This window comes from Rhodamnia argentea, chromosome 4, assembly GCF_020921035.1.
Source record: "Rhodamnia argentea isolate NSW1041297 chromosome 4, ASM2092103v1, whole genome shotgun sequence".
Taxonomy (NCBI): Eukaryota; Viridiplantae; Streptophyta; class Magnoliopsida; order Myrtales; family Myrtaceae; genus Rhodamnia; species Rhodamnia argentea.
In genome coordinates this window covers 13,605,004-13,630,949 of record NC_063153.1, presented here as the reverse complement: position 1 = coordinate 13,630,949, position 25,946 = coordinate 13,605,004, and the positions used below count along the sequence as shown (strand labels likewise).

General features: G+C 37.8%; 2 protein-coding genes across 2 annotated transcripts; both read right to left on the bottom strand.

The window, feature by feature from the left end:
- Positions 1–2,849: 2,849 nt before the first annotated feature.
- On the bottom strand, positions 2,850–9,008 carry LOC115727320. The gene is made up of 8 exons (XM_048278033.1): positions 8,951–9,008; positions 8,752–8,802; positions 8,159–8,665; positions 7,903–8,058; positions 7,753–7,803; positions 7,364–7,411; positions 6,040–6,500; positions 2,850–3,461 (listed from the first exon to the last, which is right to left on the bottom strand). Exons 1-8 carry the CDS (start codon positions 9,006–9,008, stop codon positions 2,850–2,852), a joined length of 1,944 nt encoding a protein of 647 aa, XP_048133990.1.
- Positions 9,009–21,973: 12,965 nt separating this feature from the next.
- On the bottom strand, positions 21,974–22,813 carry LOC115732362. Its single transcript, XM_030662997.2, has one exon. It carries the CDS (start codon positions 22,811–22,813, stop codon positions 21,974–21,976), a length of 840 nt encoding a protein of 279 aa, XP_030518857.2.
- Between the last annotated feature and the right edge of the window lie 3,133 nt (positions 22,814–25,946).

The window sequence follows — 25,946 nt, the reverse complement described above, 5'->3', positions numbered from 1 at the left end:
TCGGTCGTAGAGACCTACGTTCACGGGGAGAGCAGCAACGAATTCCACTATAGATCAAGCGATACACCGAGATTACACACCACACTCGAGTCACTCGGACACTCTCAATGTTTCCCAAGCCCCAATTACATTCAAGAACGCACACAGTGTTTAGCCTCAATTTCCTCGCGAAATAATCTTTCAATCTCACAAAGGAATTAAAACGCAAATTCTTACCACAAGAATTTCTCGACTAGAACACAAGAATTATTGATGTAATTCGATGAAGAAAATCTTCACTTACGGAATGGCGAAGACCCACGTTCAAGCACTCAATTGGCGCTTCAAGGTCTCGCATCAACAGCGGCGCTACTCCTCTTGATCAAAAGGCACCCACGTACAAATTGAATTCGTATATTTATATGCGCCTAATAATTAATCCAAGTCAAGGTCCACGGAGCACTATCCAAATCAGCCCATGTTGACCGAACACAATCCCAATTGACTGAAGCACGGTCCAATTCAAATCTGTTGTGGACTTTCAACGTTTCCTATTACGTTCATTGACTTTTGCACCAGAATCGATATCCATAATATCTAAGATTCTGGACTTATAAAAACGGCAATTTAATTTCAAAATATTCACCTTGGACTCCAATTTCAAATAGGAAATATCTAATTCGAAATATTCATATTTTCGCTTCGGGCTCAAACTGGAGAAAAATTTTAACAAAAAGAGATAAAAGAAAACAACCATATATGATGGATTGGGTCATATATGGATTGGCTAAACTTTGCTAAATAGATCGATATGGGTTTGAGTAATAAAATTCAATTAAATATAGGTTCTTAATGGGTTAAAAGCTCAACCCACTTGTAGTCCCTCTTGAATTTAGCGAGCTCATATGCGGGTGTATGGTAACATTTTGCCAAAGCCCTTCGAGGCTCCAAAGTTCCTTAGCCAAAAGCAAATGGCTTTTGGCAAATTTTTGGAGAGCTTTGGGGAAATACAATGGCATTTTCAAATGTCCCTAAAAGCCTTTAGCCCAAAGTAGGTCCGAAGGTGCGTTGAGCTTTGAACATTTCCAGAATTCAAATAGACAATATTTTTCAATTTCGCCCTTGTTTTTTTTTTTTGTCAAGGACAATTTCGCCCTTGTTATGCTTTCATAATATCATAAATGTCATCAAAACCCTAACGTTGCCCGCGAAGGCCTCGGCCATCAGCGAGCCACCGGTAGTCCCATATGAGGTTGTGTGACCTCAAGTGCGGCCTAGGTCCCCCAAGAGAAGGCCGCCTAGGTAATGTCACTAGAGGTTGCATGACCTCGGGTGAATTTTGCTAGCAATTGATTTGGCTCACCAGTAGCTAAGGGCCTGTTTGGTGACACTCCAGATTCTTTGATTCTTGTTCTTTTGTTTCGAGAATAGAAAAAGAACATGAATCTGTTTGGTAATTTTTCTGCTCCAAGGAACAAATTTGGAATATAAATAAGAAGTAAACAAAAGTTGCTTCTTTATTTTCGAGAACAATTTTAAGAAACAAGCCCCTTGAAAGTGAACAATGCCATTTTGAAAAATAAGCTCGGTGTAACTTGATGCTCATCTTTACAATCATGAGTACACCGTTGGTCCCCACCATTGCCATCGGTTGCGGATTGCCACCATTGCCACTGGTCGACGGTCGTCGATTGCTGCTACGATTGATTTCCATTGGCGTCGTCAATCTCCATTGCCAATAATCACTGCCGCCACTGCTAGTAGCCTATAGCCGTTACCAATTGCAATCACCGCCACCGGTCTCCACCTTCTCCAATCGCCGCTACCGCCACCCATGGTCGATCACCGCCTGTCTCCACCACCACTAGTCGCTAATCGCTACTGCCGGTCTTCATCATTGCCGATCGCCACCATTGCCAATCACTGCCATAGCCGTTGGTCACCACCGCTGGTCACCAATCGTCACAACCCGTCTCCACCACCGCTGGTCCCCGTAGCCTCCACTCACTTTTTTATAATTAAACAAAAAAATGGGAATAGAAATTTTTAGGTTTGTACCAAACGCATTTTTGTCCCTTTTCTAATCATGGAATAGAAATTTTATATAGTTACCAAACACGTTCGTTCCCAAAAACTGACCTCGTACACAAAATCAGAAATTATCGTTTCTACTCAGAAACTGTTTTCGAGAACAGAATTGTTACCAAACAAGTCCTAAGTTTCTAATTGAGGGCCATCGGCTTGTCTTTTGAGCATTACCTCTAAACCCATCATTTCCGCGACCGCATCGGAAAAGAGGGTTGCGACAAAGTTCTATTTCACGTTTGTGCACATTTGGATAGTCCATCGCTTAAAATAGTTGTTTATGTATATGTCGGTTTTATTATGAAGTATCAATTGAAAAAAGACTGATTTTGATGTTACACTATTAAGCCAATGAAAAAATTAATGCATCTAATCCATAAAAAGAAAAATTAAATATCTAAAAAGTTATTTTCCCTGTTTGTGCGTATTTCGGTGATATACGGTTAAAATAATTCTTTGTGTAACATTTAGATTCTATTCAGAAATTCCTAGAGGCCGGATATTTAAGTTGACGGAAAAATTTTATGCATCTAAATTATAAGAAGAAAAACTAAAATAAAATAATTTTTTCAAAGTTATATTCCGTACTAAATGTTGAAACATAATTGCCTATGTATACATAGATTCTATTATATCCATAGGATGAAATTTTAAATTCATCAAATTATTTTATGAATAGATGTTTGATAGCAAGGTAGGGAAATACATTATCAAATCGGCCCCATCACAATCAACTATAACAAATCAAATTCATCAATCACATGATCACGTTGAATAATTATGCCTCACTCCCAAATGCTCTCGGGACGGAACATGCTAGATCCATAAGTGGATTTAACCATTTGGTATAGTAAGGGAAGCTGCAGTACTATGAATAAAGTCACGGGGAAAGAGGCCAGCAAAGTAATGGGAATGAGAACCCACTTCAACCTCTTATCCAGCACAATTGAGAGAGTTGCAGCGAAGGCCACCAACATGAAAGCCAAGGAGAGGAAGAGAAAACAAAGGCCCATTATGATCTTCTTAGGCAATGATTCAAGAAAATCTTGTGCCTCATATCGCGAAGTTAAGATGGCTAGGAATAGCAAGATGGCTGTCATGGAGGAGAGCAAACCTAATGCATCCGATATTGCGAATACTAGGAAAAAGTCCTCCCCTAGCAACAATGGCACTCCAGCTTTGTCATCATTGCCTCCAGGTGCAGTGAAAGCAGCAGAGAACAATACTGTGGCAATCGGAGTTGAGACAAGCATACATGAATTTGTTGTGTCCTTCACCCACTTCTCTCCTTTCTCAAGCAACTCTTTATGGTTCTGCACGAATTTATACCAACCTGTTTGCCCACCCTCACCGTAGTAGCCGAGTCTCATGTTAGGGACAACCCAGCTTTCCACAGCCTATGCATAAAAGTCACAAATAGAAGTTTCAATAAGTGGGTAAAGTAATGAAAATTTTCAAACGAACTGACGAGGAAACATCTTAAGGAGATTAAGACCTATCCAACACTTCGATGTGAAATTTCTTAGGGGTCAAGTCCATCTTTGCCAGCAGAATTTCAAGGGTCACTTTCTTCTTACCTACGATATGATGATTTTGTGCTTCATTCAGTCAAATAATATATACATGAAAAGCACTATGTTTTTACATTCTAATGAATCGAGTTTCGTGAAATTTGGAGTCTTCTAGAAAAATTTATGGAAAATATTAGGAAAATTATGCCAATTTTATCCTAAACTTTTTAGTAATATATCAATTTAAACATGCACATTTCAATTGTACCAATTTAGTCTTAAACCTTATAACGATTTGTAAATTTAGTCCTCAAACTTTTGACAATTTACCAATTATTCTTTCGGGGCAATTTTGACTGGAAATCACTAACGTGGTAGTCTAATTAGCATCAGCCCTCCTTTAAGTTCAACATCACAAGGGTGGATGCTCACTACCTAAGTAATCCACATCAAGATATGAGGCGTGTAATTCACCCCTCAATGAAATCTATCAAAGAGATACATAGTTGACGAAACTCTAATCCGAGTATTTAGTTCCAAAAATTCCGAAAACATGGACTCACCGTCAATCGATCCTTAAGAGGGGTTTGCTTATATTTATAACTCAAAACAACCTTCTAAGTATAGGCAAATCCCAAGACATTCACCTTTTATTTCCAAGGAAAAAACCAACAACCCTAGAGAAATCATAAATACTACCATTCACTTCTGACTCAAATTTAGTTTAAAACTTTTTGATGATTTGCCAATTTAGTCAATTCGGTTAGTTTTGGCTAGAAAATATTGATGTGGACACCATCTATCTTACGTAGCGTAGCTACGTGGCACAACCAACGCTGATGTTGATGATCCGCGTTTTGACAAGCTTCTCTATTCATATTTCTCCTGTGTTATTTCTCTGGTAGGATTATATGTATTTTGCACTCTTCGAAAATCTGCAGATATGTTCTCGTTCTTATTTCATTGATTGATAGATGTGATTAACTTGAGCGTTGTCATGGTCTTTGTCATCCTGATTCATACATCAGTACTAACCCTAGCAATCTTTTTATCTATCCCTTACCTTTTTTTCTCATTGATGTGATTAAATTGAAATTCAGTGTTTCAAATCTCACCAACTTGTATAAATTGCTCTAAATTAGAATCAGCTACACATGCCAAATGTTTGAATTTAACCAGTTTGTGGTGTTATAAGGGTGTTCCATGGGTCTGCAGTAGTGGCGACAACGATGCCCATCTGAGGGCCGGCCGAGCCTCCTCAAGTTGTGGCGACATACATTGTTGCTCCCATTGAGCAACCAAACCTCGTCGGCAGTCCGCCGGGGGTCGTTGCATTGAAGTGACGTCGCAAGGGTCCACGAACCTTGCCAATGAGAAAGGGACGGTCCATTTTGTTTGTAGTTTCTGTGATTTGGCGCCTAGTTGGGCCATGTTAGTGCTACTATCCGTTTAACAAAAATTGATGGAGCTAACGAGAGGACTAACGTGAAGGACAAAGACAAGCTTTAGCACTTACTAAGCATGAATTCAAACTTTTAGGACTCAAGTGCAGAATTGACACAAGTTTCAGGACTCTTATGGTAATTGTCCCAAGTTTTTTTTTTTTTTCATGACAGAGAATATAGAGTTGAAATGACATAAAGGTAAATATATAGTAAAAGCTTCATGATGTAATGTCTTTTTTGTAGACAATGGTTTGCATGAGTAAAACTTTATTTAAAAGCTAAATTAATTACTGAGTAGTGTTCTTCAATTAATAGCTAATCATATGACAATAGTGGCCATAAATGAACTTAGCTACTCTTTTGATCGGAAAAAGAAGATTCATGTCATACTGCTTTAAGATCATTATCCACCTACATACATTCAGTTGGATTAGAAAGACACCTATACAAGGGGTCGGTCGAATTTGAGAAAGAGTTACTGGGATTAGATTATGTGGTGGATCATAGTTATACTAGTAAAATTGACATGCACTTACATAAATGAGTTTCTATAAGTTTTCAGAGTCCAATTTTTCTAGTCAGTCTCTGTTAGTTTCCATAAAATGTTCTAAGGGTGTAGTGTTGTTTCTCAACTTACCTTAGTACTTTGTTTTTAGTATGTTTGCTTTAAAAGTTCCATGTATCCACAAAGTGTTGACTTAGATGGCAAAAGAATTTCTTCTTCTCATTGTGATCTTGGATTCAAGTCAGATTGAGAGCATTTCAGGAGTCAAGTCCTAATGCACCAAAATGATGTGCGGTAATCTGCACTTAAAAGTAACCGAGGAAGGTGGACTTCCTGGTATGCAAAAGTTAGGCCAGATATCGGCCGACCGCTATCAAAATGTTCTATATTTATGTTCAAGAGTCAAGACTATCCAAATAAAGTTCTAGCCAACATATTTTACGAAACTTGTCAAGAAAATATGATAATTATCATTGCGCGCGGGTACTAAATAAATGAAAAGAAAGATACTTACCTTAAACCATTGGAGTTCTCTTTGCATTTGAAAAGCTGCTCCGGCCACATTAGTTACCGCCTCGAAACTAGGGTTGTGCTTTGGTACTGCGTACTTTATTGCCGTGATCATCATCAACTCTGATTCTTTCCGTGTTGGCCCTGGAACTAATGACAACGCATTGGTTGAGCTTACGTTTAAAAAGAGCCTGAGAATCCTTTCTTGGCGAAACTGCACAGCATATGTCATCAACCTCCTACCATAAGGCGATATCCAAATAAGCTCCGGAAAAAACTGAATACAGAGCTTCACGAGTTCACTAATTCCCTTGGTCGCGGCTTGACACAGCAGGTTCTTCTCTTCGAAAAAATCGGTGATCTCGGTAGTATTCATATAAGAGATCGCAATGCATACTTGTTTTACCAACTCAACTGCAGCCACGTGTCTCAACTTTGCCTCTTGAACTCTCTTGATTGCAGGAGCTACCAAATGTCAAAGAAAAAAGAAAAAAAAGTGACAAGGAAAAACGAAGGGGCGACAATTGGATTAAGAAAAAAGTTCTCCAGCTCTGGGTTCCAATTTTCAATTTAGACCAAATTGCATCTAACAACATTTCACTAATTGTTATAATTTCCCACATTTAGAGCTTGGGTTGGCAGGTGATTGGGAAAAGGAACTCATTCTTTTTCTTTTTAATCTTGGTTTATTACCACAAAAAACCTTAAATTGGTATACGTATGATAAATTTACCCCAGCCAAAAATTAGCTTTCCAATATTTTAATAAAGATTTTGCCAAAAAAAAAATCTTTTAACAAAATATTTTGATTTATTTTCTCCTTGGGGACTCAGTCCTCAAATGCAAACAGTGAGTTTTAGCAATTGCTGATGCAAAGTATAAAAAAAAGAAGAAACGGTATGAAATCATTTGTGGCATTTTCCGAAAAAAGATTTGTATCATGTTTGGATGGAAATAAGAATAAAAATAATTGAATGTGAAAAAAGTAGAAGCGATTGGTGGATAACTGAAGAAGGTGAGGCCCAGCTCAAACGAGGCTTTATAATGTCAATGATAATTATACATTTACTGTTGGATGGTTGACCCGTGGAAAGATCTAATTACAAATTTAACTTCAAACACACATGTCACTCGTCCAACGGTACATGTGTAACGATTCTTTCACATAGGCACTGGGCCTAACACAAGTTCTCTTCCGAATTATGGTAAAGAATTAAGTGGGAGCTTTTCTCTACTTATAAAGGAAATAAAAAACAAACAAGGCATTGACGTTTATTGGAGAGAGAGGGAAAGAGATAGAGACGATATCTTTAAAAATGGAAGCGTACCTACAATTTTGGTGGCATTCCAAAGTGACCTTGTGAAACATTGAAGCGCTACAATCAAATTGTGGAAAGAACCCGATCAGTAAATATGAAATCAGAGTACGATCTCGTAATTCGTTCGTTACTTTGTCCAATCATTTAACTTATGTGATACTTATGCACTCGGTTGAATCATATATGGGTCCTAGGGAGTAGCTGATCATAAAGTAGTTCGATTTCAGGCCATTATTCAAGTAAAACTGGGTCAAGGAACCAGAATATCTCCTACAAAGAAACAATCATATCCGATTCCTTTTGACAGTACGGAGGTAACCAATCTAAGAAAATTGACTTGAAGTTCAAAATCATGAAAGGTGCTAAGATAATGGCCAACAGCAAAAATATATACCCACCAGGATCCGAATTTTCATCTGCTGGCTTATAGTTCAAGTCCACTGGAATACCTTCAGTTCACAAACAAAAGAGCAGGTGGTGAGCCAGGTATGATCATCTTGAAGGGAATCATTGATGAAGGGATGGATGCGAGTGCAGAAAGCACGGACATTTGTATATCAATGCTTCCAAAACACTTAGTCTAGTCCCGCTGCGGAAGTGAGACTCCATTATTGCCAACACGTACAGGATAGAAGCGTTATCATACTCTGTGCTTTTCATGGTAATTAAGTGAGGATACAGCCTGACAAGATAGAGGGTGATATCTGTCCGAATTCGCCAGCAAAGTTGATCCGGAAAACGAGGTAAGTCTAGAAGGAAGGAAAGAATAGATGGAACTGAGATAGAGAGTGATGGTGATGTTACCATGATGACCAGCATAGGTGAGTTCTATAATGGTTGTAATCGCAGAGGGACTGCTGAAGGGATGACTTGGCCCATCGTCTGTTGTGTTCTTCGCCAGGAACCAGGCAATCTCCTTATGCATAGAAGCTTCCACAGCAGATATTCCCCAAGGAACACGTCCTTCATTATCTGCAAGTTGCGTCAACCTAGGATTACATCTAACTAATGCCTTGACCATCCTTATCCTTCCACACAGGACAGCATTGTGAAGGGCTGTGCGGCCATCACAATCAACCCTTTCAAGAGCTTTTGGATATGGAGACAAGAGCTCAACCAGGTTCTCAAAAAATTGGTCCTGTGCACTCAAAGCGGCTACGTGGAGCACTGTTTCAGATCTCCTTGTTATTTTGGCCGTCTTTGAAGCAGAATCTTGTTCGAAAAATCTTTTAGCAGATTCCCAGTCACCCTTGAATGCAGCTTGCAACAATGGTCGGTAATAGTGTCCATCCACTACCTTTTCTAGTATACCTGCAAATAGATGTGAACTTTTCCAGGCCATTGTGCTAACAAATATTATTTTCACCATGAAATAACTATTTCTGTGGATAACGCACCTGGAACAGGTCTGGATTGAGAAGGAGCTGATCCAATGCTTAAACGAACATCTTCAACATATGTTAGGAGAAAGAGTGAGCACAAAGTCCTTCTCATAATGATTTTTTTTTTCTCTTTTTCCTAACCAAGGTCAGGTTTATATTTTGAGACCACGTCTCTTATGCTTAATCTTTTCTCTGTTGGGACTTGAACATGTACCTGCTGGTGGTTCTGAATTATTCGGCTTTCCTTGCTTCTCTCTTGGTTGCTGCGCCATTGGGTTGCTCTCCTGGTTAGAGCCTTTCAACAACAAAGTAAACAAAGAATGCAAAAATGGGCTAGATATTCAGTTATCAAAGAGTTTTAGCCTCCTTAGGAGGAGTTCATTCCTTTCCTTATATACAAGTACCTTCCTTAAAGCTAACGTGAGCCTCTATAATTACAACAAGCAAGCATATCTTTTTTTCCACTTTCAAGCGGTTGGATAATTTGAGTGTAAAAAAGTTCATCCCTGGCAATATAGGCTAAACCTAGTGATGGAACCATTATTTTAAGGGGATTTTGTTCCTCTTACTTACAATTTAGTTCATTCTATCCCATGACGCTATGATGAAGCTAAGTCTTTACCAAGTTAAGTTGCTTCTTCTCTTGGACCGGGAAAAGCTACTGGGGCAACTTAATTTTGAAGCCTTTACCAATATAAAGCTATCAGCAAGACATATGCACCTCACTTTTGTCAATCCCGAAAGGCAAAAGCAAAGAACATCAATTCAATCCAAGGCAGAATCTTTGTAAAAGAGATGCCTGTCACGCGAAATATGATTATGCAATGGAAAATTTCCAATTTCCTGTTTTCATCTCCAAAATTCTCAATGAAAATGTTGGTTGCCATGGTTTCAAATGTTGAACCTAAAACTAAACACGACCAAACTCGACCTTATTTGTTCAGTACACCAAATATGTTTTTATAATTTTCAATCCCGTCAAAAGTTCTTATTTCTCACTCACCAAATGTATTGTCAAGAAAATGGAAGATGAAAACTAGGTAACAGTTTTCATCAGAATATTTTCATGTATCAAACGCCCTCTAAATACCTTGAGAGATTTGACGGTGACTTTGATTTCAGAAAATAGGGGTAATGATACATGAACTCGACTAAAGAGATGAAAATGTTTATAAAGGGTTGTTGCAATTCTGACCCAGAGCCTAATGTGTGAGGGGAAAATTGTTGGAATTGTCCGACAACAATTATGGAAAGAGCTAATGGTCAATTTATAAGTATGAGAAAAAGTCTCATCATTTAATTTAGCTTTTGGGATGACAGTTTCTAAGACCACTCAATACTAGCGTCAGAGCCCGGGTTAAGTCTGGACACAATAGTCATATTAAAGAGATACGGGTTGTTGTGGCTTCGACCCATAAGATAGGGGTTGTTGCAGCTCCGACTCGGGGCCTGAAGTGTGAGGGAAAGATTGTTGGAGCTGTTCCACATCAGTTGTGAAAGAAGCATAGCTTTTGAGATAAGAAAGGCTCAAGATCACCCATCCTTTGAGCTAACTTTTGGAATTAGAGAGGTCCCAGACCACTCATCCTTTGAGCTAGCTTTTGGAATGAGATGATGGAGGCCCAAGACCATCGGACACCTACTCATATCTTCCATTTAACACTAGAATCTCAACGTCAGCTCTGATAGTACTTTGTTGGGGGGAAAAACAGATATCACTTCGCCATAAACTAAAACAATCTAGGATCAATATCTCTCCCAAATCTAACTGACTTAACCCTGCAACAACCAATAATATATCCAGCAATATAACATCAAGAACAAGTGAATACGGTACCGGAATGTGAGGAGACAACACACCAAGATTTTACATGAAAAATCCAAAACGAGATACATCATGGACGGCCTAAAACTTCGCTAATCACCAAAAATAGTAGGATACACAAAGGGTTTCTCTCTAGTTATACACTAGAGGCTCAACAATATAAGAGCGTTTCACAATACAAATTTGGGCAAGAAACCCTAACCTCAATTGGAGAAATCGAAAAAGATCTTAACAAACGAAATCGATCAACTCGTAGCCCTCGGTCTCAGGAACAACGTACTAAAATTTGAGCCAATTCCATGAACGTTTGGCCTTTGAATCGGGACTGCAAAGCCGCGCTGCTTTGTTTTCTTTCTTTTTCTCTCTCGGTTTGGCCGAGACTTACCTCTCTCTTCCCCTTTTTCTTTTGCTCTCTCTTCTGGGCGCACTTTCGGACAAAATAAGCAACGCGCTCTTTCTTTTTGTTTTTCTTTTCTCTCTTATTGTCTTTTTTCTCTTTTTCTTCTGTTTTGACTTTCCCTTCTTCTTTTTGCTTGTTTCTTTCTTTGTTTTCTTGTTTTCTTCCATTAATGGATGGACCCCAAATAGGCAGTCCCACCAACAAATCTCCCCCTCTGCCTCATGTGGGGAGTTCAATCATGCACGCATTGTTTCTACAGGAATCAAGTTTCATCATAAGTAAGGCTTTGGTCATCATGTCAGATCCATTATCGTCGATGTGAACTTTCTCAAGTAGAAAAGGCTTCTCTTCTAATTTCTCTTAGACCCAATGATACTTCACATCAATATGCTTCGATCTTGAATGTAAAATTGGATTTTTGCTAAGATGATAGCACTCACGCTATCACAATATGGAGCAAACTTCCCTTCCTTCAAGCCCAACTCTTGTAGAAATTTCTGCATTCACAAGAGTTCCTTATCTCTTTTAGTGATAGCGATATACTCCGCTTCAGTTGTAGACAAAGCAAACACTTTTTTGCAATCTTTTATTGCCATGAAACTACTCCCCATACAACAGTCATCAGATAACCCGATGTTGACTTTCGAGAATCACTATCACCGGCATAATCGGAATCCGAATATCCACTCAACTTAGGTTTTCCATTTCCATAACACAAGCGGAACCCGAAAGTGCCTCTAAGATGCCTCAAAATCTATTTCACAGTGCTCCAATGCTCTTTACCTGGATTTGAGAGAAACCTCCTCACAACACCAACTGCATGAGCAATATCCAATCTTGTATAAACCATGACATACATCAAACTACCCTCATCAGACAGATGCATAAGTAAATTTTATCATTTAAAAAGTCATTTGAATGGTTTCCCATATTTGGGTAATTAACATTTTAAAATAATTTTTTTTCATATACAGATTCAATTTTGAATTATCTATATTATATTAAAGTTGTATTTTTAAGTTGGTGAACAAATTCCTACATCCGGGTCATAGAAAAAGAAATTATATATGCATATTTTGGCAATAAGTGTTTAAAAGTAATTTTATGTATGTATAGATTGTTATGAAAGATCTATATAGAAATAATGATCAAATATTTACAGCAGGTAGAATTCCATCTATTTCACAGTTAATGGGAACAAAGTCTTTGTTGACACCTATATTTTGATTTTTCTTTGATCATGCATTTTACGTAAAAATAAGGATCAGTTTTAGTTCTCACCAAAAAATAACTAATTAGTTTTCACGCATAGCATATTTAGCTCAGTTTAGCATGCATTACATTTTCAATTTTAGTTCGGTCCGATGGCAGAGGATTTGAGCTTGAATTGAACAGGTGGTGGAAGACAAACTTGGGAAGTGATTTCAATTCAAGTAAAAAATTGGTAGAATGCTTCATCATGTGTACACTAAATAAAAACCTTTCTCCATGGAAGTTTTCACGAAACTTTTATGTTCATCATATTTTTTTGGGGATTTGTTGGATATCATTTACATAGCTAGATCATAGCTCATTGTAGATGATGATTCATAATCAGACTTCTGATCAGAATGACGTCTCGGCACAAAGCAACTTAAAGATCTAAGTGTCATAAAGGCCTTTCCTCGAAAAGTGTTCTTCATGAACATTGTTAGTGACATCCTAAGCTTTAAATTGACATAAAGATCGCTAAAATTGAACTAGATTTGAGTGTCATTTCATTATTTCTTTGGCAAGTTTCATCTCAGTAAATCTGATTCCAATGATTAACTGATTTTATGATTTTTGGTTGACTAAGAAAACGATGTCTTTTTGAAAAGTCCAAATCACAAAAAATGTTGCAGAGACTGTCTTCTAATTGGTTGAATTTTATCGGAATTTTTGTGTTCTATTTATTATTATTTCTAGATTTTTTTGTCAAAGTTGGTAATTCTGCATTATCTTGTTAAATCTGAGATTGTACCATAAGCTCGCAAGAACATGAAATTTTTGGCCATGATCACTCTCACTCTTAGTTGGCCGAAATTTCTAGAGTCCTAGGGGGATAGGTCACTTCCAAATTTGAATAAATCCAGATTTTTATTAATTTGGGAGTCTTACCCTTGTTAGAGTTGTGGAAACCTAAGATCTGAGGGCTCACATCTAATCCTACTCTAGCTAGGATAGCTAATGCTATGGCTCACAACTAATCCTACTCCTGCTAGGATTAGTAGATTGAACTCTATATATACAACCTATGCACTAAGGCATTTCCATTCGGTTCACGCACAAATTTTGGCAATTTCAAGAGCAAGAATAGAGAGCTTCGGAAAGTTTAAAGAGTTTGATCATCTCCCCAACTGGTCAAGACAATCCTCCTCGACTTAAGCTCAAACCGAGCCCCTTGGCCAAGACCCTCAACCTGTGTGCAACACCACCACTCCGGCATCTCCATAGTTGCTCTACCTGACTGTTCAGCCAACATCCATCCATCACAGGCCCGGCATTCCATCCCAGCTAGCTCCGCTGATCACCGTTGCCAACCGCCGTTCATCTGAGTTGGTTCCCCTCTGTCTGGCTGTGATTTGAGCTACTGTTCAGCAGCATATTAAGCTCGATCAGCCTCTAATTTGTCGTTATTTGACGGTCTAACCCTTTTGTTACTTGTGCTAGATCGTTTGGGTTTAGTTTCTAGCGTATTGAGCTAAAAAAATGGCTGTTTTGGGCGTGATTCGCAGCTTACACGTGTGCTGGAAATCTGTCTTAGATAAGGTAAATTTTCTCAATCCTTGATTGCTAATTTATGCTTGTTTGATTGGCAACATGCATATATATATTCATATACATTTGATTAATGTATGCGGACTTGTGATCAAAGTTGAAAGCCGATCATTTTTCTATTAATTCTACGCTAGAACCGAAATTGCTGCATAAAAGGACTGATTTTTGCAAATTTAATTCGTTTATTGAATTGGTTGAATTCTTGTATATTTCTGAGAATTGATTAAACTCAATTGGAACCATGTCTTTTCTTGAGTGAAAATTATTCACCAATTTTTTCTTAAGATCGAATTGAATTGAGCAAAAATCAGAATTTTTTAATTAAGGCTGAATTTTTTGGCATTCTCATCCCTTTGGCCAAATTGCATATTTGGGATGAGTTTCGCTCATTGTTATAATTATCTCATGTTCTATCTTGGCCGAAGTTGCATGTGAATGTACTAGTGGATGAGCCTTGATTCAAATTTTAACTAATGATTGGTTGATTTGTCCCATCCGTTTGGTCATTTAATGTTATCTCAATGAAGTTCTTTATCTAATCTTTGAGAATATTTTGAATTGGATAGAATCAGAATTGTTGTGGATAATCCTTTGCTTTGAATGTTTATCTCGAACATGTGAATAGGTTGGATGATTTATCTGGTGGTTAAATTGCCTTATCTTTTGTGGATATTCATGTTATGGGTGAGAATTGGTTCAAACCGGATAATATCCCATTTGTTGAGAATTATTTGAAATAATTTGCAAATCCTTAAAGATAATCTTCTCAAATTAAATTGAATTTTGGATGAGGAAAGGTGGACTCCACTTCATATTTTTGGCTAACCCACCAATTTTTTCAAAAATTCAAGCTGAATTGTTTTGTCCTCACTTTTCTTTGGTCATGTTTTATTTTAATTTTTTTATATTATATAGTTTGTGCATTTATAAACAAACATGCCATAATATATGCTCCCTTGTGTCTAGACCCTTCGAAAAATAAATTATATTTCCTTAGCCATGATCTTACGGAATGGGATTTATAATTTGTATAAAATTTCGTAATCTGCCATTTGTATTAAGGGATGATATTATTCTATACCTTTATTCACATACTGACTTGAATCTAAGAGTATGAAGCAAATAAATTCAACTCTAGCCTTGATCTTTGAGAATGAGTGAATTAATCGAAAAAATTGGAATTAAAGGTATATTATGGGTATTTTTGTTTATCTTTGTTCATACTTTGCTTTAGTTTTGTTCATGTAAATAATTCTCATTTTTCTATCGTCAAACATATATTTTTACGTCATAAATAACATCTAATATAAGTTAAAACTTTGGGAAATCATTCTCTTAAGTTAAATTGGATGTTATCACATTTTATGGTATGTTTTCATAGCAGTCGTCATTTGCTCTCTGTCGCGACCTAAAAATTAATTTAGGTTAATGGATTATTAGGTTAATTAGATGAATTAACTAACCTAATACGGACTCTCCCAAGCCCTACCAATTCACAACTTAGGTTTGATTTTTTTTTTTTGTACGAGCCGCCACTAATCTTTTTTGGTAGGTAGATTAGATACCTAAATAAAGTACGGGAGAATACTTTATTTTCTGCTAACTAGAGATTTAGGGTTCGGGGACTTGATTATGTTAATTTTTAATTAACACCCTTTCGGTACCAGATTTCATGAAAATGCCTTTTCTTGATTGATGATGCGAATTGAAATTTTTTTTTTTTCATTTTCCCTTTTATTTTTTTTTTGTTTTTTCAAATTTCTTTTAAGCTTGAATTTGAACAAAGTTAAACAAAAATGCTCATAATATACCTTAATTTCTAAATTTTCCGATAAATCTTCTCATTCCCGAAGATCCGGGCTAGAGCGAGATTTTATCCGCTATATTCTTGAGGATTCGAGCTAATATGCAGATAATGGTATAAGATGTCATCATCCCTTCTCGCCAAAGAGCAGAATACGAAATCTTATACTAAATTGCCATCCCATCCCATAAGATCATGGTTAAGGCTTGCAATTTAATATTCCAAAGGGTCGAGCACAAGGGAGCATATATTATGGACAGTTTTATTTAAAGATGTGCAAATATTTATTGAATTTTCGAAAATCCCTAAAAGATTTCGAAATTTTCAAGGAGATAAGCTCCTATCCACGTAGGATTGATATATTTTAAAATGGGAAAACTTATCTTCTGAAATTTTCAAAGTATATTAGATAACTTCCCAAATTTTAAAGATGCATTCAATATCTCCAGAAAAATCCGATTGAATCTTGAGTTATCTGAACATCCTAAAAATCAATATTCTGCAAGATATGATTGCCACAAAATCCAGTGTAATCTTATTCTACAAGATTTTATTTTTCGAATTTTCCAAATCAGATTAGAGACAAATCCGAAAACAAGGGATATACTTCAATTTGGCATCTATCAATCCAAACAAACATATATCCGAAAATTCACCTCGTCCACAAAAATTCAAATCAAACAAACAATTTCCAGCCCAAACATGGCAATTTGCACGAATTTGATGAACAATTTCAAAGCAATCCGACTGAATCTATGCATAATAACATAACAAAACGTTTGAGCTCCGTCTGGAGGACATGGAACACGCAAAACCACTAAAAAAACGTGCAAACAATGCATGACAACGACATAAACCAGCAGTTTCAATTCTATCAAAAACGTGACAAATTAGTGATCATGAAAACAACGAAAGCAGGCGTGTTTTTTTTTTTTTTTTGTCTTGGATCAAGCATGCACATGGAAACAACATCAAAAATAGCACAAATCATGTGTAGAACAGCAGCCAAAAACAATCAAAGACTCGCCTTTTAGCTCCCGCAAATTTTGCATGAATTTGTTATCATAGAGCATACGAAAGCGAATGTTTTCAGACCAAACAGCATGCCATGGTAACAAAAACAGCATTAAAACAGCAAACAAATCACCTAGAAAACATGCTTATTTCAACCCTAAAAGTGCGCGAGAGTTACCTTGATTCGTCGGACAAAAATTGAGCCGATTCGTGATGAGAAGCAGGTTGGGCAACACCTCCACAATGGATTGGAATACGGGCGGCGTGTTGGCAATTTTCGGGACTTAGATAGATGACCTCGGTGGATCTCTCTAGCTCTCTATTTTACGTGAATAAGATGTGTGAGCAGAAAAATTTTGCCGACCCCCATAACCCTAGGCATAAAGATGTACTTATAGAGAAAACTAGGGCTTTGAGTTGTAGGGTTTATTTAAACCGTTAGATCAAAAGCTCCAATTAGATATCGATCGTTAGATCGAAAATTCTGATCTTGAGGAGTCCTATTGGACTTAGACTCTTACAATTTTCGGCCAAATGAATGAGGAGGGCGAAATGGGCTACTTTTCAATGTTTTATGGGCTCGTTTTGTGATTACGGACTCACTTGGACCTTAACTAATAAAATGGGTAATTAATTAAGGCCTTTTTGCAATTTTAAGAGCTCAAACGGGCTGTTTTGAGTCCAAAATTATAGTAAAAAATTATGTACCCTCTATAGTGACTTTTGAGTCGATTTTAACTCGGTCGTCCGTTGGAATCATGCTCAATTGACTCATCTCTGGCCCTAGCTGACATGACGTACACTTGACCGACGAAAATTAAATATGCAATGCATGAAAATTTATTTTTTGTGAGAATTATGAATAACTCTCATTTTATGCTTATATGAATGATTTTCTAAAAATCAAAATTTAGGTGTCAACAGCTGCCCCTCTTTGAGTGGAAGCTCGTAGAGGTTTCGCTCAAAGATCAAAGTTTGCAACCTAAATTTTACTAATGCGAGCGATAGTAATTTTTGGTGGGACTGAATCTCATTTTCTGATGCGGGTGAAACGATGCATGAAATGCAATGCTATAAATAACATGTGTCAAAGATTTCCCTTTTTTCTGTGTTAGAAAAACTTGCACATGGATCGCATACGAAAATACATGTTTTAACAAATACCTCATATGCCAATGATTCCCTTAATTTCCAGATGTCCAAGTAAATGCCGAATACTAAGGTACTAAGCCCATCTATTACCGTAAGTTTCCTTCTGACGCGAGACAACGCAAGATATGTGTTGTGAAGAAATATGCTTGAATTATGGTTCAAGCTGACTATTTTTGTCTCTCGGGAAGTGGCCCTCGTGCACTATCAACCGTGAGTCGATAGGTTGTCTCTTGGGAAGTCACCCTCGTGGACTTCGACCATGAGTCGATAAATTGTCTCTTAGGAAGTCGCCCTCGTGAACTTCAACTGTGAGTAGGTAAGTTGTCTCTTGGGAAGTCACCCTCGTGGACTTCAACTATGAGTCGGTAAATTGTCTCTTAGGAAGTCGCCCTCGTGGACTTCGACTATGAGTTAATGAACTATTATCGTGGGAAGTCACCCTCGTGGACCATCACCATGATTCAGTAAATTGTCTCTCAAGAGATCACCCTCGTGGATCTCAACATGAGATGATAAATTAGGAAGTCACCCTCATGGACTCCAACCATGAAATTGTCTCTCAAGAGATCACCATCGTGGGTCTCAACATGAGACGATAAACTAGGAAGTCACCCTCGTGGACTTCAACTAGGGACAAACAAGTTGGCTATTGGGAAATCACCCTCGTGAACTTCAACAACGCATTGTGCCACCATGCCCAAATGTCGGGATTGTCATGCTCAATTCAAGTGTCAAGCAATGATAAAGAAACATACCCGATTCAAGTATAGGAATGGAAATATCGGTTAAGTTAAGGACATACTTATCTGAGAATTTGAAGGATTATCTTATGGGTAGTTGCTAGCATGGCTTTGTTCATTGAACAATCCTTGGATGAACTTTGAGACTCGAAAAAGAAATTCGAACGTAAAAAATGTGTTACCTATCAAATAATGTCGGAGGTAACACATGCAAGCATACATGACAAAATTCAACAATAAGATCATGTACAACTCTCTGTCGATCATCAATTTCTCTAGTTCTTGTCAAGCATGATTAAAAAAAACAAATATGCATTTTGCTCACATGCCATAATTGTTCACAATGTGGTTTATGCATAACTATTCTGTCAAGTTTGCATTACCAAATTTGTTCGGGAAGGTTATCACATCATGAATACCCCAAATGTAATATGAATAGGAACTTCAGTCTGAAAGGGATTTCTCTCACTCTCGAGAAAAGATATTTATCCCGATTGCAGGATTTAAAAGAAATCACTCAATCTTACCATCACCACATTCAACAAGAATCCAAATGATCTCGCAATTGGTACGATGAAGCCGATCTTGAGGTCTTGATTAGGACCGTAATGAGGGCTAGGTCAAAGGTTTAATCAAAGGGGACTCCAGTCGAGTTAAAGCTTATGAAATGAAATTCTTCATTATCTACTCCGGGTTTACAAGCCAAGAACCCTGCGAAATGAGATAAAAATGATCTTGCCCACACTTCTTCAAGCGATATTCATGAGCATTTGAAATCCTACGTTAACCCTAGTGCCCTAATCCGAAGAGACTTTTGGTAAGGGTTGTAATGTAGGTTCAAGGTAGGCTTGGAAATGAAAGGCCTATTCAGAACAAAGGAGTATATGATGATAAGATTGGTGATCATCCATCCTCGATACTTCAACAAGAGTGCCATCGGTAATCTTCATTAATGTACTTCAGAAATTGTCTTTCTTTGAGGAACATTTTATGAACCAATTCAGGTGGGATCTCCCTTCCTTCTGGAGATTTCTTTTGAGAGAGCACTTTTTCTTATTCCCGATGGGAGTGGGCCCTTTCGCTCTTTAGACTGCTTCTTTCCCTCTTTTTTTTTAAATGCTTGAATTTCGGAATTTTTTTCTTGTTTTTTCTCTCTCTTGCTCGCCTTTTTTTTTTTTTTTTTGGCATGGCGAGCTTTGCTTTTTTTACTACCTACTCCCATCTTTCTTGTTAAGCTCTTTTGTTAAGAGAAAAAAAAAGTCTCATCTAAATCTTTTGCATATTATGCTGTCAAATCTTCCAAGTTTCAGCTTGCCCCAAGGCACTTGGCTCGTCTGTCAGATGGTCTAAAATGATTTCCTTTCGGGATGATCACCAATTAGGTTTCAAGAAACGAATTTGTCGCTCAAATTGGGTTAAGCAAGGGATAAATGTATATGATGTAGAAATGAAATGCTCTTCGTCATGTCTAAGGCCCTTGAGCTAACATAGAATTCGCATGCAACAAATACACTCAATAGATTGATACAAGTGAAAGCAAGAAAATTCCACTCATTCTTTGCATTTCTGAAATTGCCTCAATGTGGGGATATTCTTGGCGGGGGGTTTGAACCGAAACCACCGTTCGAAGGGGTTAAGCAAAGGGCAACATATAGTATTTGGATAGAGGAAATGAATGCCTCTGTCATTTCGGCTATTGTACCTTTCGCGAGAAAACCCTTTGCCTTGTGAATGCGGAACCTAACTCCCGCTCCACTCACTGGGGGTTAAAATGTGGGACATATACGGAAATGGATTGCCTTTCATCATTCTGTCATGCCCCATTCTATACATTCGACGCATCATATATATTTATACTCCCTAATCGAAGTTGGTAAATTAAACATAAGGAACAATCACGCGTAAACCATGCAAGACATGAATACGGCAATTTCAAGCATTAGCCACATTTCATGAAAATCTCATGCCTTTTGCTAAAAAAATTACCGTGCAAGAATGCGAGAAAATTATCGAGAACGAGAAAATCTACGTTGCCCCAGAACATGTGAATAGATCAACCAAGTCAAGAAATCTACTCCTCGCGTTGAGGATTGGCTCATTCCTATCTTTGCCCCAGAGCAAGAAAAGCATGCATGAATGAGTCGAGAGATGCTCCGACTTGTGTCACGACGATTACCATCAAATTGGTCATATGCTCCTGTAAGAAAGTAAGTGTTACCTTGAAAGTAATGTGAGATAGAGAAACATACTCCCTCTTTCAAGTTGAAGTCTGTTCGCTCCACTTTCAATCAAGATGGGTATAACTTTTACTAAAATGTGAGATTGCCCCAACATGGCCGGTACCGGGGACTGAATTATGAGCTTTGGCAAGCTACTTTTTCCACACTTGATCCCTTGAAAGTTGTAGTGCCCCAGCTCGCGTTAGATGTATCTTGCCCATGAACCGGTTCTCAAACATGTAGTCGATGGATCAATAGAACAAGCAGGGTTAAACATCATGTAAGCCATTTTAAGAAGATTTTTCTTGAAAAACCTTTTGCTTTCGAAAACCTCGGGATAATAATTCTTGAGAAGCCCAACCCTCAGTACTTACCATTGATAATAGATTGTTCTATCATTGGTTATCGTCATTGGGTTAGTTTGGTATGCCTCAACAAGATTCCAAAATAATGAAAACTTCTGTAATTTTATTGATCATGAATCAATTCAATTACATCTTATTGAACTCAAAATGCAAACAATTCCTCAACAGTGAGGAATTTTGACTCTAATCAACCTAGGAAATGAAAATGCAACCTAGACACTTAGAATGCAAGAAATACCCACGCAGGGGATTGCATAAAAATAAAAATGATACTAATTTGGGTCTACGCCCACTTCCTCAAAAGATCCTTCAATTGCTCACATGATTTGGCAACGGGTTACTCTGCACATTAGGTTGGCCGGCTGACCGGAATGCAAATGCCCCTGTTTCGAGCAAATCTTGAATTCGATTCTTAAGCACCATACAATCATCGGTTGAATGACCCGGTTCACCCGAATGATAATCACATTTCTTAGTCGGATCATATTTAGGGAATGAGGCATAATTGGGTCATTGAGGATCCGAAGTTAGCAAGTTCTTCTTTCGCAAGATAGCCAAGACCTGCGAAGGAGTTCCCGGGAGAGGTGTAAATTGACGCTTGGGGCGGAATTGCTGACATTGGTTCTGGTGGCTATAGTTAATTGTTTGTTGGGTCACCATTGTTGCTTTAGGGGTTTGAACGGGAACCTTTTGGGCATAGGTCACATTCACCTCGGCGGCCGCTTCTGAAGAATCGCTTCCCCGAAGAACCGAAATCGCCATACCAACCTTTCTTTAATCCGCTCTCTACTTCTTCAGCCATCGAGATCAGCTGGCTAAACGACTAAGCAGATGCACCTAGTTTATGAGAGCGCATGTTTTGTGGAAGCGTAGACACAAATAACTTCATCAATTCCCATTCCGACGGCTCCGGCATAAGCTAGGCTGCCAAATTCCTCCACCTAGTCGCGTGCTGTTTAACGGTCTCTCCTTTCTTCATCTCAGCTTGTTCCGGATCTTCCCTAGATATGGTGATGTCTAGGTTAAATCCGAAATGTTTGATGAACGTTGCAGCCGTTTTTTCCCAAGTCTCAATGCTGTTGATATGATGGTTGGTGTACCATCTCATGGCTGGCCCTTTCGGACTTGCCTGGAAAGTTTGGACCATAAGAAGATCATTGGTGACATACTTCGTCATCCGGGCCTGGTACATTTGGACATGTTCTACCGGGTTAGACGTGTCGTCATACTTTTCAAATTCCGGCAACTTGAATTTGTTTGGGACTTGAACCTTCGCATACATAGACAGGTTGATCGGGGAAACATGATGCGTTCCTTCTATTTCACGCAATCGTTGATCGAATTTTGCCAAAAGTTTTGCACTCTCATCATTTAACATGCCGATTGCAACACTGGGTATAGTTGGTGTGCCGATCCGAGGCGCAGGTAAAACGACATTTCCAGGAGGCTGAGTAACACCTTGAATGCCAAATGGAGGAACATCTGCAAGAGGTGGATTGTCACCTTGAGCTCCAAGTAAAACATCTTCAAGAGGTGGCATGCCATTCAATGCTCCATCACTTTGTATGCTCGCTTGAGGATCAACAATTGCTAGGGGTTGAATCATGGATGCCACTGGGGTTTGTCTTTGAGTCATCATGAAATTAGTCATCATCTGAGTCAACATAGCCGTCTGGTCTTTCATATCCTTCATCTCTTCTTTGATCTGCATTTTTACTTGCGTTTCGACACCAGTCGCGATTTCAGCATCATCAGCCATCTTTCTTGCTCTAGATCGAGTAACAATTGGTGCACGTGGGGTATCCGTAGTAAATTACCTACAAGGGAGGGTCATATGATGAGTATAATGCATGAGAGACGTCGAGTTTATCCATGGCTATACTAGACACATGAGCACTTGACCCATGACCCTGACCTGAAGATTCCAGCCTCGTCGGGTTTTGGAAACAAATTCGTGAAAAATCATCTAATGGTCAAAAAGGTTTGAAAATTTACCAGCTTATTACCAAGAGGCTGATAAAAACTTTCATGTTGGACGATCGAGCTAGATCTGAATGGATCAAATCGGTTTAATGCATCTTTGCAAAAAATTACATTCAGAAAACTGTTTTGTCCACCTGCTGTTAAAAGAACGAAGGGGTCCCTTAAAATGAGAATTTAATTCCAAAATTTTGCAGGCTATTAGTCAAGACATCAACCTACAACTTTCATGTTTGGTGGTTTAACAGAGGGAGCCGTTCATTGAGGGTAAATTGCGAAATGGTTATGGAGTCTGAAAGCGCGTGAAATTCCAGCCTGCTCCATCCCGACCATTAATTCGATATTAAATAGGAAATGCAACGGATCGCCACAAAATTTTCCAAGGTGATAGATCAGAATCCTTTGAACATCATTCATTTGAGACTCGGAGATTAAATCAATTCAGAACCAGGTGTAAAAATTCGAACACCTCTTACAGGTCAGACTAAAACAGTGTTGAAAAGTCGAATGACAATATAATGAAACTCAAAATCCGATACGGCCTCATAACATGAGGCCTAGGAAAACAAGACATGACTCAAATGAATAAAAAGATAAACCTAATTTGCCATGGACAGACTCAAAAGATGGATAGGAAAAAGACATGCTAAGGTGGGTTTAAAGACAAGTAGAATGACGTGTGCATGCTTTATTAGCAAGATTTTTACAGCTTTCAAAAGCGAGCCTGACTTAAAGATGTAAGCCGTGTTTTCGCCCTTTTAAGCTTAGGGAATGTTAAGAAAAACCCCTCGTGCCTGCAAATTCAGGCCTGAACGGGGAATCTTAACATAATCGGGGTCGAAGGTAAGGTCGTCCATTCCTCCATCCGGAGGCCAGGCAAATTCTTACCTAGACACCATCCTAGGTTCATCTAGCATTTTAGGTCCAATGCAAAGTCATGAATCATGCATAATAAATTTAATCCACTCAATTATGAAATTTGCAAAAATAATTAAACTAATGACGCTGCAAAACAAAAGTTAGAAAATTACATTTACATAACCTGCAAAAACATTTAACACCTAAGGGAAGTTAAGGACAAACACAATCCATGAATTCAAGAATCAAGAGAAAATTCACGTTTAATCAATCAAGGCACGGATCATGAAAATTAACGGCTTAAGTCCACAAAAATTTTAACTTTCTGAAAATTACGGGTGCCTTAAAACAAAACTCCGAAAATTAATGTTAATTTTCGAAAATTCATGAGAAGTTCGGTTCACCTTTTAATTTTTAAAAAGAATTAAAATTAGATTCCCAGCGGAGTCGCCAAGTTGTCGTGACCTAAAAATTAATTTAGGTTAATGGATTGTTAGGTTAATTAGATGAATTAACTAACCTAATACGGACTCTCCCAAGCCCTACCAATTCACAACTTAGGTTTGATTTTTTTTTTTTTGTAGGAGCCGCCACTAATCTTTTTTGGTAGGTAGATTAGATACCTAAATAAAGTATGGGAGAATACTTTATTTTCTGCTAACTAGAGATTTAGGGTTCGGGGACTTGATTATGTTAATTTTTAATGAACATCCTTTCGGTACCAGATTTCATGAAAATGCCTTTTCTTGATTGATGATGCGAATTGAATGTTTTTTTTTTTCATTTTCCCTTTTATTTTTTTTTTGTTTTTTCGAATTTCTTTTAAGCTTGAATTTGAACAAAGTTAAACAAAAAATGCTCATAATATACCTTAATTTCTAAATTTTCCGATAAATCTTCTCATTTCCGAAGATCCGGGCTAGAACGAGGTTTTATCCGCTACATTCTCGAGGATTCGAGCTAATATGCAGATAATGGTATAAGATGTCATCATCCCTTCTCGCCAAAGGGCAGAATACGAAATCTTATACTAAATTGCCATCTCATCCCACAAGATCATGGTTAAGGCTTGCAATTTAATATTCCGAAGGGTCGGGCACAAGGGAGCATATATTATGGGCAGTTTTATTTAAAGATGTGCAAATATTTATTGAATTTTCGAAAATCCCTAAAAGATTTCGAAATTTTCAAGGAGATAAGCTCCTATCCACGTAGGATTGATATATTTTAAAATGGGAAAACTTATCTTCTGAAATTTTCAAAGTATATTAGATAACTTCCCAAATTTTAAAGATGCATTCAATATCTCCAGAAAAATCCGATTGAATCTTGAGTTATTTGAACATCCTAAAAATCAATATTCTGCAAGATATGATTGCCACAAAATCCAGTGTGATCTTATTCTGCAAGATATTCTGCAAGATTTTATTTTTCGAATTTTCCAAATCAGATTAGGGACAAATCCAAAAACAAGGGATATACTTCAATTTGGCATCTATCAATCCAAACAAACAGATATCCGAAAATTCACCTCGTCCACAAAAATTCAAATCAAACAAACAATTTCCAGCCCAAGCATGGCAATTTGCACGAATTTGATGAACAATTTCAAAGCAATCCGACTGAATCTATGCATAATAACATAACAAAACGTTTGAGCTCCGTCTGGAGGACATGGAACACGCAAAACCACTAAAAAAACATGCAAACAATGCATGACAACGACATAAACCAGTAGTTTCAATTCTATCAAAAACGTGACAAATTAGTGATCATGAAAACAACGAAAGCGGGCGTTTTTTTTTTTTTTTTTGTTGTCTTGGATCAAGCATGCACATGGAAACAACATCAAAAATAGCACGAATCATGTGTAGAACAGCAGCCAAAAACAATCAAAGACTCGCCTTTTAGCTCCCGCAAATTCCTGCATGAATTAGTTATCATAGAGCATACGAAAGCGAATGTTTTCAGACCAAACAGCATGCCATAGTAACAAAAACAGCATTAAAACAGCAAACAAATCACCTAGAAAACATGCTTATTTCAACCCTAAA

Coding starts and splice junctions, on each gene's coding strand:
- LOC115732362 (XM_030662997.2), bottom strand. CDS start 22,813: ATGGCTGATGATGCTGAAATCGCGACTGGTGTCGAAACGCAAGTAAAA.
- LOC115727320 (XM_048278033.1), bottom strand. CDS start 9,008: ATGGCGCAGCAACCAAGAGAGAAGCAAGGAAAGCCGAATAATTCAGAA. Junction 8,059..8,158: donor CACCTATGCTGGTCATCATG/GTAACATCACCA, acceptor GAATTCGGACAG/ATATCACCCTCTATCTTGTC. Junction 7,804..7,902: donor GGAAGCATTGATATACAAAT/GTCCGTGCTTTC, acceptor TGTGAACTGAAG/GTATTCCAGTGGACTTGAAC.